Source organism: Nerophis ophidion, linkage group LG12, assembly GCF_033978795.1.
Source record: "Nerophis ophidion isolate RoL-2023_Sa linkage group LG12, RoL_Noph_v1.0, whole genome shotgun sequence".
NCBI lineage: Eukaryota > Metazoa > Chordata > Actinopteri > Syngnathiformes > Syngnathidae > Nerophis > Nerophis ophidion.
Window position 1 is genome coordinate 38,545,621 of NC_084622.1, and position 13,125 is coordinate 38,558,745.

At 41.0% G+C, this 13,125-nt stretch overlaps 1 protein-coding gene across 2 annotated transcripts in view; it reads left to right on the forward strand.

The window, feature by feature from the left end:
- Window positions 1-495: 495 nt before the first annotated feature.
- LOC133563415 (fatty acyl-CoA hydrolase precursor, medium chain-like) overlaps window positions 496-13,125 on the forward strand; it is a 44,188-nt gene continuing 31,558 nt past the window's right edge. For both annotated transcript variants that reach the window (XR_009809041.1, XM_061917537.1), the window contains exon 1: window positions 496-654. Coding sequence is in view for 1 of the 2 variants with exons in the window: in XM_061917537.1 (XP_061773521.1) it covers window positions 591-654 (64 nt within the window). In the remaining variant the exon portion in view is untranslated. The remainder of the gene's footprint in view (window positions 655-13,125) is intronic.

The following is a 13,125-nucleotide window of genomic DNA, read 5'->3' on the forward strand; positions in this document are numbered from 1 at the left end:
TTCAGGCATTAGAGGGGCTGTCACGTCAAATTTCTTCCGGTGGGAATGTTTTTGTAGGGGTGAAGAAATTTGGCGTGATGGTGCCATGATTGGGTATGAAAGCAGCCTTCATGAAATGCTCAGTCATTCACAAACAAAGATGGGGCGAGAGTCTCCACTTTGAGAACAAATGCGTCAGCAAATTGTCGAACAGTTTAAGAACAACATTTCTCAACGAGCTATTGCAAGGAATTTAGGTATTTCAACATCTACAGTCAGTTTTTAAGTTCAATAATTGCGTTCTGAAAAGTGCATAGGTGTCAAATTCTGTTTTTTCTATTACATGTGATATGATGCAAAGGATGTAAATTAGCAGGAAATAGAGGGTGCGTTATGGAAGTATGATTGTAGCAAATGCATGTCATGTTTTGGTGGGGTGAAAACTTAAAATGGTAAAAGTGGGCTGGGCTTAGAGATTGCGAAAGTAAGGCAAAGAGTGTCACTCCTACTCCTAAAGTGAGGCTGCAATACAAACAGAAGAACTGACGAGTGCAGCCTTGCAGAAGTTTGTGTGGACAGTCACAACTACACCAGCAACAAGGAGGACCACCATGAAGGAAACCTTTTGCTTTCTTTTCACCCTCTTGTTTGCATGTGTTGCTGCAAAAAGTGACGGTGAGTAGCAGTATTTGTTTGACTTTGCAGAAGTGGTTGATGCTTTAATGCCTTTATAACTCATTTGTGTTTCAATGTCCCAAGTGTGTTTTTAATCCTAAATCTTAGTCCTGCACTGTTGCTGAATTGTGTGTGTCCAAAGGCCATGTGGGTGTTGGCCAGCTGCCACCTGTGCAACTTGGTTACTTTTCATATCATCTAAAACTGGAATAATTAATGGGTATGATTTTTACTTCATCTTTAATCAGACTTTATTCTTTTCCTATACATTCATTTAATTTTTTGTCCAATTTTCTATTCAACATTTTTTAACAATCAATTGTGCGCTATTTTTTTGTGCAAATATATTTTATTAGATTTTACAGTTAAAATGACAAACAGTCACATCCACTCATACACACACACATCCACACTTGAGGAGAGAGGTGCACATGAACTTTAACAACTCAAGGTTTACAGTACAAACATTATTAGAAAATATACCCAAATATTGTATATATATATATATATACATATACACACACATATATATATATCCATACATATATATATATATACATATATCCATCCATCCCGCTGCGGCTCACGATCAGCAGGCTATCGAGATCACAGCAAAATGGATGAACATACCTCGGCATCAAGGATCCTCAGGAAGTGTTCACAAGATCACCTCCCGAGGGCCTGTCCACCGTACACACTTAGAGGGGAAAAAAAGGGAAAAGTTACAGGGCTTGATCAATACAAAACAATAATCACAAAAAAAAAAAACAGAACAAAAAAGCAAGTAAACCATGACAAAACCATATCAGAAGTGACACAAGAAAAACAAATGTAGTGTTGAATCAGTACAAAAGATAATAACAATAAAAATAAAAAATAAAAAAGGAATACAACTACAAAAAAATGGCAGTTTAGTTTTTCTTTAAATGTCTATAAGTTATGCTTCAATATATGTCAGTAAATGTTTCCAGGTTAATTCCCATTTATTCATATTTGTAGAGTTTATAAATCTTATTTTTTCAAGAGTCATTACATTCACAAGTTCATTTAACCAGTTCCTGAAGTTGGGTGCAGATAAGAGTATTCCAGTCTCTGAGAATGAGTCTTTTGGCCAAAACCGTCCCAAGCAGCAACACACTTCTAATATGTTTCGGAAGCTTTTGTGTTTCTGAAGACCACCCAAATAAGATCACATCCCTATCAGGGACAATTTGTCTCTGATATACCCCCGAGTAAAATAAGAAAATGCTGGACCAAAATGATTGAATAATTGGACATCCCCAAAACGAGTGAGACAATGATCCTTCAGCAGATTTACATTTATCACAAAGTGGAGATGTATCAGGATAAAATTTGTGTAATAAAACTTTAGAATAGTAAAAACGATGAATCACTTTAAACTGTATGAGCCTATGTCTGCTGTTAATTGAGCACTTGTGAATTTGAGAGAGTGTCTGTTCCCATTGCTGATTGGGTATTGTTGTTCTTAGTTCCTGTTCCCATGCTCTTTTAACACTGTCTGCTGATGTCATGGACATAATGAAGCAGCTGACAAATTTAGCGATAAACTTTTTACTTGTGGGTGGTAAATTTAATAGTTCTAAAAGAGGATGTTTTTCATTTACCAGCTGAGACCAGCGCTACTTTTTAACTACTGTTTAATTGTCAGTGTTTTCTTTTTTTTTAAACACATTTCTTTTTTTCGTCTTCTTTCTTTTTTTTTTTTCTATGTCCTGTCCAGCTTCTCAGGCAAATCATATAGTTGATGTAGATGCCCATATCGGCTGTTCAGATTTACTTTACACAAGAGAAGTGTAGGATACTTCTCTTGTTGCCTTATTTGAATTTGACTTTATTAAATGTATTTATATTATCATTTGGTGCAGCCGGGCCGGAGCAGGAGGGGATAGAAAGAGAAAAAAAGGAAGACAGAGGGGGAAATAGTGGGGAGAAGAGGGGGATTAGACAGAAAGACAAAAACAACAACAGCAAACACAACAATAACAACAAAAACAACAACAATAGAACACCAGCACATACGACACGTACATATATGATCGTAAAAGTGATAGCAAATAAGCAGTTAGTGAAATAAATAATAATATAGGAATGACAATGACCATTTTTAAACCAAAACTGGAGCAATACAAATACCAATAGAAAAAGCGCTATTGATCATGAACAATACCAATAGTTTACCTCTATTTTCAACAATACAGTTGTTAAAATGCAACAATACATATACATAATGATAGCTAGAAAGGAAATAAAAATAAAAAAAAAGGAATACCGAAAGATGGAGGGGAAGAGAGAGAGGCAACCTATATTAATCTTGTAGATTGTTATAGTAACAATGGGTTAAGCTTTGTCAATATGCCATGTGTTTCCCAGTTTACCCTAGGGCAACAACGTTGATCCTGTTTTCTCATCTTCTTTCCATCACTGATTGATGTCCCGCCATCAGTGTGTGAATGCGTGTGTGAATGGGTGAATGTGGAAATAGTGTCAAAGCGCTTTGAGTTCTTTAAAAAGGTAGAAAAAGGCGATACAAGTATAACCATTTACCATGTACAGTTGTACCTCAGCTTACAAGCATAAGTTGTTCCTTGACTGAGCTCTTAACTCAAAACACTTTTATCTGAAATCAACGACCATTAAAATGGAATTGGAATCAATTTAATCAATGCTTGGCCTCCCCAAAACACAATGTGAACATGTAAAAAAACACACGTTTAGATAAGAATTATTGTATAAAAGCAGTACAATCAAATGTATTACTAGCTCCAGTAGTTTTATGAAGCAACGTATTTCTTCTGCGTTGCTTCTCTATCAAACACACCATCAGCAGCTTTTTCATATATTTCATATTATCGACTCTGCTTCAGTATGGTGCAGACTAGCAGTGCTGTGCTACACACCATGTTTTTGATTGTTTATGTAGTATTTATTACATTTTTGTTTGTCATTATGCTCTACTTCTGTTACTGTATGTAAAAACCTGCACTGCAACAACGCAATTTCTCCATTGTGGAATACAGTAAATAAAAGTCTATCCTATCCTAATATTAATGGAACTGGTTAAGCCTGTCAGCAACAAATGCACCATGACTATTAGGTTTGCTGCAGGGCCTGTGTGACGCAGCTCCCCGATAAGGGATTGGCCATAACTCCAGCCCTACGAGGCACCTGTGATTAAGGGCTAGATACTGTAAATAAACTGTGATTGTTCATTGAATTTTTACCCATTCATCTGATGAAACTCTCCCTAGCGTCTCTGTAGCAGATTAATGTCAGATTACACAATAAGTTTTGAAATCAACAGTATAAAGCAACCTTACCTGACCTGTGCAGTAGGTGTACGACCAACCATGTATTGCAGGGCTGTCCAAATCATTGCCGTGACCCGAACGTTCCAACTTTGACCTATAAAAACATTGTGACAGACTTCTCAAGCTGTCGTGCGGGTTCCAAGGACCGTCAAGGAAGGACATAGCGGCAGGCACGTATAGACTTCTTTATTTTTCAATAAAGATGGCTTTTCAGCTGCTCCGTCTGCCACTCGCTCTTCCGCTTGCCTTTCTGCTTCGGGCGTCGTCGCCTCTGTCCCGCTCTCAGTCTCTCTCTCTCCGTGTCAGCTACCCTCTGGCTCCTTCTCGTCTCTCCGCCTCACCCTTTGACGTTAACGGCTGTCGCCCTATTATACAGTGCGAGAGGATTACTTAATTTCCCCAGGTGCGGGTTGCGGGTCGCTCCCGGCGCAACCCGCCTCGCCACTCGCTCGCCGTCCACGCCTTCTCGCCACCATCTTGACCTGCCTCGCTGTCAGACTGCCGGCCACGCCTCTCCACAAACATATAATGCCTCGTAACTTATATCGTAGTGTGTTTGGGCTGATTTGTGTCTGTGATTAAAAAAAAAAAGCAGGCAGGATTGACGCAAAGTCAACGACTCTTTGCAAATTAAGTGAAGTGAAGTGAATTATATTTATATAGCGCTTTTTCTCTAGTGACTCAAAGCGCTTTACATAGTGAAACCCAATATCTAAGTTACATTCAAACCAGTGTGGGTGGCAATGGGAGCAGGTGGGTAAAGTGTCTTGCCCAAGGACACAACGGCAGTGACTAGGATGGCAGAAGCGGGAATCGAACCTAAAACCCTCAAGTTGCTGGCACGGCCACTCTACTAACCGAGCTAAACCGCCCCAGTAAGGGTGCCAAATGACCATGTGCTCTGTCAAGACTTGGACTATGACTTGGATTGTTTTTCCGATGCAAAGGAAAGTTGGCACGAGCGAGACGTAAATGTAAGTACATATTTATTTCTAAAACACTATACTAACAAAAGGCAAAACAAATGGCGCGCACAATGGCGGAGAACAAACTTGACTACTGAAAACAAAACTAGCACAAAGGCGTGACTATGGACAAAAAAAAACAAAAGACAACAACTGTGACATAAAAAAACAAAAACTTACGTGGCATGAGCAGGAGGGAAACTATGGGCAGAGTGATTAGCAGGCGTGGCATGTCATGAAGGGAGTAGGGGTATAAAGTCGCCAGGCTGACTTCCTGGCAACTTCCGGTTTAAATAATAGACGTGATAATTGCAAACAGGTGTGAGACATGAGGACAGGGGCGTGACATGAGAACAAGGTGAAAACTAATGAGTTGGCATGGTAATAAAACAAACAAGGAATTGCAGGAACAGGAACTGATTGTCCAAAATATAAAACCAAACATGACAAAAACAAAATATAATCCCATAGACGTGACAGTGTTCGAAGCAGAAGACAGGTTTCAAATTTCATGTGGGTCGAGGAGGAGGAGCTACAGTGTACCTCCTGCTTGCCTGACATAATCGCTATTGTGACATCCAGTGGAAAGATTTAAATTAAGCTTAGCTTTGCTATTCTGTTTAAAGCCTCCAACTTCCTCGCACATTTTGTCCAATCTGTGTCATTTTTGCCATTCGAATTTGTCTGTTAAAATTTTTGGTGGCACTCAAACACGCATGTCAACTGTCTAATTATGTCAATGAAGCAAGAACAGCAACATTTAACACTATATCAACTCTAATTTCAAAAATCCTTGAAAAAATTGTTGCGGAGCAGTTAAATGAACACTTAGCGTCTAACAATCTATGTGAAACCTTTCAATCCGGTTTCAGGGCAAATCACTCCACGGAGACAGCCCTCGCAAAAATGACTAATGATCTATTGCTAACAATGGATTCTGATGCGTCATCTATGTTGCTGCTCCTCGATCTTAGCGCTGCTTTCGATACCGTCGATCATAATATTTTATTAGAACGTATCAAAACACGAATTGGTATGTCAGACTTAACCCTGTCTTGGTTTAACTCTTATCTTACTGATAGGATGCAGTGTGTCTCCCATAACAATGTGACCTCGGACTACGTTAAGGTAACGTGTGGAGTTCCCCAGGGTTCGGTCCTTGGCCCTGCACTCTTCAGCATCTACATGCTGCCGCTAGGTGACATCATACGCAAATACGGTGTTAGTTTTCACTGTTATGCTGATGACACCCAACTCTACATGCCCCTAAAGCTGACCAACACGTCGGACTGTAGTCAGCTGGAGGCGTGTCTTAATGAAATTAAACAATGGATGTCCGCTAACTTTTTGCAACTCAACGCCAAAAAAACGGAAATGCTGATTATCGGTCCTGCTAGACACCGAACTCTATTTAATAATACAACTCTAACATTTGACAACCAAACAATTAAACAAGGCGACACGGTAAAGAATCTGGGTATTATCTTCGACCCAACTCTCTCCTTTGAGGCACACATTAAAAGCGTTACTAAAACGGCCTTCTTTCATCTCCGTAATATCGCTAAAATTCGCTCCATTCTGTCCACTAAAGACGCTGAGATCATTATCCATGCGTTTGTTACGTCTCGCCTCGACTACTGTAACGTATTATTTTTGGGTCTCCTCATGTCTAGCATTAAAAGATTACAGTTGGTACAAAATGCGGCTGCTAGACTTTTGACAAGAACAAGAAAGTTTGATCACATTACGCCTGTACTGGCTCACCTGCACTGGCTTCCTGTGCACTTAAGATGTGACTTTAAGGTTTTACTACTTACGTATAAAATACTACACGGTCTAGCTCCATCCTATCTTGCCGATTGTATTGTACCATATGTCCCGGCAAGAAATCTGCGTTCAAAGGACTCTGGCTTGTTAGTGATTCCCAAAGCCCAAAAAAAGTCTGCGGGCTATAGAGCGTTTTCCGTTCGGGCTCCAGTACTCTGGAATGCCCTCCCGGTAACAGTTCGCGATGCCACCTCAGTAGAAGCATTTAAGTCTCACCTTAAAACTCATTTGTATACTCTAGCCTTTAAATAGACTCCCTTTTTAGACCAGTTGATCTGCTGTTTCTTTTCTTTTTCTTCTATGTCCCACTCTCCCTTGTGGAGGGGGTCCGGTCCGATCCGGTGGCCATGTACTGCTTGCCTGTGTATCGGCTGGGGACATCTCTGCGCTGCTGATCCGCCTCCGCTTGGGATGGTTTCCTGCTGGCTCCGCTGTGAACGGGACTCTCGCTGCTGTGTTGGATCCGCTTTGGACTGGACTCTCGCGACTGTGTTGGATCCATTGTGGATTGAACTTTCACAGTATCATGTTAGACCCGCTCGACATCCATTGCATTCCTCCTCTCTAAGGTTCTCATAGTCATTATTGTCACCGACGTCCCACTGGGTGTGAGTTTTCCTTGCCCTTATGTGGGCCTACCGAGGATGTCGTGGTGGTTTGTGCAGCCCTTTGAGACACTAGTAATTTAGGGCTATATAAGTAAACATTGATTGATTGATTGATTGATCAAACACCATAATTCCAAGACCAATTTGTGAGGGGGGCTAAGAAAATAATCAATTTTCAATAAACTCAATTATGATACACAGCACAAGCATGATCAATATAAAATTAGTTTTAGCTGAATTTGACCAAAGAATATTCAACAAAATAATCAAGCTTTTAACAAGCCACAATGGCAAAAATGTTTCACGTGCAAAGGTTGTCACGTCAGGGCTTTTGCAGTTTACTGCGGGGTCGTTCTCCCAGGAATGCAGACAGACTACTCCGGACAAGGCGTGCAGGTAAAAACATGATTTAATTCTCAAAACTTAAAAAGATACAAAAACGGAAAACAAGGCGTAGGCACAACGTGCTGATCGCACTTGGAGCTAAACTAACACTTAGCATAGACAAAGTACCATGAATATTCATGAAACTGGGGCATGAAACAAGACTTACGTAGCAAAGCATGAAGCAAACAACTAGAGACAAGGCAAAACTCACATAACAGGTGCATACAGCAAACAATGATGCCAGGCCGACGGACCGGCAAAGGTTGATTGATTGAAACTTTTACTAGCAGATTGCACAATACAGTACATATTCCGTACAATTGACCACTAAATGGTAAGTTTCTCAACTTGTTTAAGTCGGGGGCCATGTTAAATTAATTCATGGTACAATATAGCTCGGTTGGTAGAGTGGCCGTGCCAGCAACTTGAGAGTTGCAGGTTCGATTCCCTCATCCGCCATCCTAGTCACTGCCGTTGTGTCCTTGGGCAAGACACTTTACTCACCTGCTCCCAGTGCCACCCACACTGGTTTAAATGTAACTTAGATATTGGGTTTCACTATGTAAAGCGCTTTGAGTCACTAGAGAAAAGCGCTATATAAATATAATTCACTTCACTTCAAATATATACTATCAGCATAATACAGTCATCACACAAGTTAATCATCAGAGTATATACATTCAATCAATCAATCAATGTTTACTTATATAGCCCTAAATCACTAGTGTCTCAAAGGGCTGCACAAACCACTACGACATCCTCGGTAGGCCCACATAAGGGCAAGGAAAACTAGCACCCAGTGGGACATTGAATTATTTATGTGGCACTTAGTGATTTATTTGGATTAAAATAGTTGCCCCCCCATTAAAAACTCTTTAAGGTCAGAAAACTCGATTTAAATACTGTTTACAGACCAATTTTTGTGTGATGTCAGGGTTTTCTATTTATTTCTATGCAGCATGCAATATTTAGTTTCGCCAGCAGAGAGCGCTTGGTGCCATTGGTATCAGTAGCTGGCACCAGAATAAGTTTGTCAGGACGTGATATGAAAAAAACAGATGCATCAAGCTCCGGTTGTAACGCGGTGTTAATTGTTTTGCAGTTTGATCCTGATAAATAAATGTGTCGCACAAAGAAAGAGTTGGCCCATCTTAGGATAATGCCTCTTATTACGGTAGTGCTCGGGTAGCAGGTGAGCGGGCGAACACTAATTGTAGACAGGTGAACATAATGAGCAACCAAAACAAACTCAAAAGGTGCACAAACATGAACTAAAGGAGTCCAAAACTAACAAAAAACCCAAAACACGGATCATGACAAAGGTGATTTGGAGCCAAAACTGTGACGTCTCGGTGGCATTGTGGTGACGAGTTGTTCTCTCGTAAAAGGCAGCAAAGATGGAACACAGCGTGAGGTTAAATAAACTTTGATTGTTCATTGAATTGTGATTTATTTACACACTAAAGAAAACTATAAAACAGACTAGGAAACACTTTACATGAAGGCACTAACAAACAAAACAACAGAACTAGCGTGGAAGCTAGAAAGAACAGAAAGCGCTAGCGTGAGAACTAGGGAAAAGAACAAACAAAATAGCGTGGAAGCTAATCGAGCGCTAATCAATCAATCAATCAATGTTTACTTATATAGCCCTAAATCACTAGTGTCTCAAAGGGCTGCACAAACCACTACGACATCCTCGGTAGGCCCACATAAGGGCAAGGAAAACTCACATCCAGTGGGACATCGGTGACAATGATGACTATGAGAACCTTGGAGAGGAGGAAAGCAATGGATGTCGAGCGGGTCTAACATGATACTGTGAAAGTTCAATCCATAATGGATCCAACACAGTCGCGAGAGTCCAGTCCAAAGCGGATCCAACACAGCAGCGAGAGTCCCGTTCACAGCGGAGCCAGCAGGAAACCATCCCAAGCGGAGGCGGATCAGCAGCGCAGAGATGTCCCCAGCCGATACACAGGCGAGCAGTACATGGCCACCGGATCGGACCGGACCCCCTCCACAAGGGAGGGGGGGACATAGGAGAAAAAGAAAAGAAACGGCAGATCAACTGGTCTAAAAAGGGAGTCTATTTAAAAGCTAGAGTATACAAATGAGTTTTAAGGTGAGACTTAAATGCTTCTACTGAGGTGGCATCGCGAACTGTTACCGGGAGGGCATTCCAGAGTACTGGAGCCCGAACGGAAAAAGCTCTATAGCCCACAGACTTTTTTTGGGCTTTGGGAATCACTAATAAGCCGGAGTCCTTTGAACGCAGATTTCTTGCCGGGACATATGGTACAATACAATCGGCAAGATAGGATGGAGCTAGACCGTGTAGTATTTTATACGTAAGTAGTAAAACCTTAAAGTCACATCTTAAGTGCACAGGAAGCCAGTGCAGGTGAGCCAGTACAGGCGTAATGTGATCAAACTTTCTTGTTCTTGTCAAAAGTCTAGCAGCCGCATTTTGTACCAACTGTAATCTTTTAATGCTAGACATGGGGAGACCCCAAAATAATACGTTACAGTAATCGAGGCGAGACGTAACAAACGCATGGATAATGATCTCAGCGTCTTTAGTGGACAAAATGGAGCGAATTTTAGCGATATTACGGAGATGAAAGAAGGCCGTTTTAGTAACGCTTTTAATGTGTGCCTCAAAGGAGAGAGTTGGGTCAAAGATAATACCCAGATTCTTTACCGTGTCGCCTTGTTTAATTGTTTGGTTGTCATATGTTAGAGTTGTATTATTAAATAGAGTTCGGTGTCTAGCAGGACCGATAATCAGCATTTCCGTTTTTTTGGCGTTGAGTTGCAAAAAGTTAGCGGACATCCATTGTTTAATTTCATTAAGACACGCCTCCACAATGCTGGAATTCGTGGGAGCAAACAAGAGTCCAAGAAAGAATGGCAAACAAAGGCGGTCTTAAATAGGGAGAGAAATAATCAAGGGCAGGTGCGCATGATCAAAGGAGAGACAGGTGACACTAAATGGGTAACTATGACAACGGAACAAAACCAGGAAGTGCCACAAAGAACTGAGGAAGACAAATACTAAACAGAATGTGATAACAAACAGAACCAAAACCAGAATATGCCATGATCCAAGACGTGGATCATGACACAAAACACTGTCAATGATTTTTTTTAATTGAATTTGAAGAAAAAGCTGCATTGGCATTGAAACAAGTTTTGACATTGTAACATGTTTAATTAAACATATGAATACAAACAGGCTTCACGGTGGCAGAGGGGTTAGTGCATCTGCCTCACAATACGAAGTTCCTGCAGTCCTGGGTTCAAATCCAGGCTCGGGATCTTTCTGTGTGGAGTTTGCATGTTCTCCCCGTGAATGCGTGGGTTCCCTCCGGGTACTCCGGCTTCCTCCCACTTCCAAAGACATGCACCTGGGGATAGGTTGATTTGCAACACTAAATTGGCCCTAGTGTGTGAATGTGAGTGTGAATGTTGTCTGTCTATCTGTGTTGGCCCTGCGATGAGGTGGCGACTTGTCCAGGGTGTACCCCGCCTTCCGCCCGATTGTAGCTGAGATAGGCGCCAGCGCCCCCCGCGACCCCGAAAGGGAATAGGCGGTAGAAAATGGATGGATGGATATTCAGGCTAAGACCATTAGGAATATTTTCTTATCTGCCAAGCTGACTAAACAAATAAACAGCATATAGATGACAGAGATGTTGAAGTGTGATGATGCTCTCTCATCCTCTTGTTTACCAACATAAATGAGTGCTATGTATGGATCTCCACAGTTCAAAAATGCTTATAATGTGCGAGTATAAATGTGTTGGAACATAAGCGAATGTTTAAGATGGAAACATTTAAAAGGTAATAAACTATTACTATATACCGTATTTTCCAGACCATAGAGCGCATCAGATTATAAAGCGCACTGTTGATGAATGGTGTATGTTTGACCTTTTTTTACATATTAGGCGCACCGGATTATAGGGTGCATTAAAGAAGTCATATTATTATTATTTTTTTCGAAATGTCAAACACTTCCTTGTGGTTTTCATAACATGTAAGGGTGGTTTGTTTGGTCAAAATGCTGTATAGATTACGTTTTACAGATCATCTTCAAGCCGCTTTCTGACAGTCGCTTCTGGATGCGTCTTATTTACGTGGCTCACCTCCGGTAGCGTCTTCTGCCTGTCATCTGTGTCGTAGCGGTGTAGCGTGCAAGGACGGGAGTGGAAGGAGCGTCAAAAAATGGAGCTAACTGTTTTAATGACATTCAGACTTTACTTGAATCGATAACGGAGCAGCATCTTCTCATCCGGAAACAACAACACAGGAAATGTGTCTCGTAAAAAAAACGTCCAACCTGAACTCTAATAACTAAATTTCCTTGCGTGAATAATGTAAACTCACTATACCGGTATGTTTTAGCGCTTACATGGCAAGTTTACTGACAGATATAAGTAAGAACTTTACACTACTTTATTTTATTAATGGCAACAGCGGAGGATGAATAATGAAAATAAGAAGCTTATCAACTTCAGTGTCGGCGCGGACGTGTGCAATTTTTCAGGATTTACAAAGATCCTAAATACAGATCAGCAGGTACCAGAAGGTAAGAAAAGTTGCTCTTGCATAATATTGCGAAACCAAACACCAGATAATACGTCTTACCTTATACACACACCATAATTTTGATAGATTTTCGAGTGCCGTGTGTAATGTTCTATATGGAACATTTTAAAACGTTGGTGTTTTTTACTTTAGACCCATCGCAGTGCAGGCTACACTTATCCTTTATAGCCCTACGGAAATGAGATTTTCTCATTTAAACGGGGATAGCAGGTCCATTCTATGTGTCATACTTGAACATTTTGCGATATTGCCATATTTTTGCTGAAAGTATTTAGTAGAGAACATCGACGATAAAATTCCACACTTTTGGTCGCTAATAAAAAAGCCTTGCCTGTACCGGAAGTAGCAGACGATCTGCGCGTGATGTCACGGGTTATGGAGCTCCTCACATCCTCACATTTTTTACAATCATGGCCACCAGCAGCGAGAGCGATTCGGACCGAGAAAGCGACGATTTCCCCATTAATTTGAGCGAGGATGAAAGATTTGTGGATGAGGAAAGTGAGAGTGAAGGACTAGAAAAAAAAAGAATAATAAAACACTATACAGTGGGAGCGATTCGGATGTTATTAGACAAATTTACTAGGATAATTCTGGAAAATCCCTTATCTGCTTATTGGGTTACTAGTGTTTTGTTGAGATTATATGGTTGTACCTGTGCAACCTGAAGGTCGGCCCCACACCTTTCTTCAACACCAGTCGACGGGTGGTGACAATGCCCATCTCTGCCCTTCGCAAGGG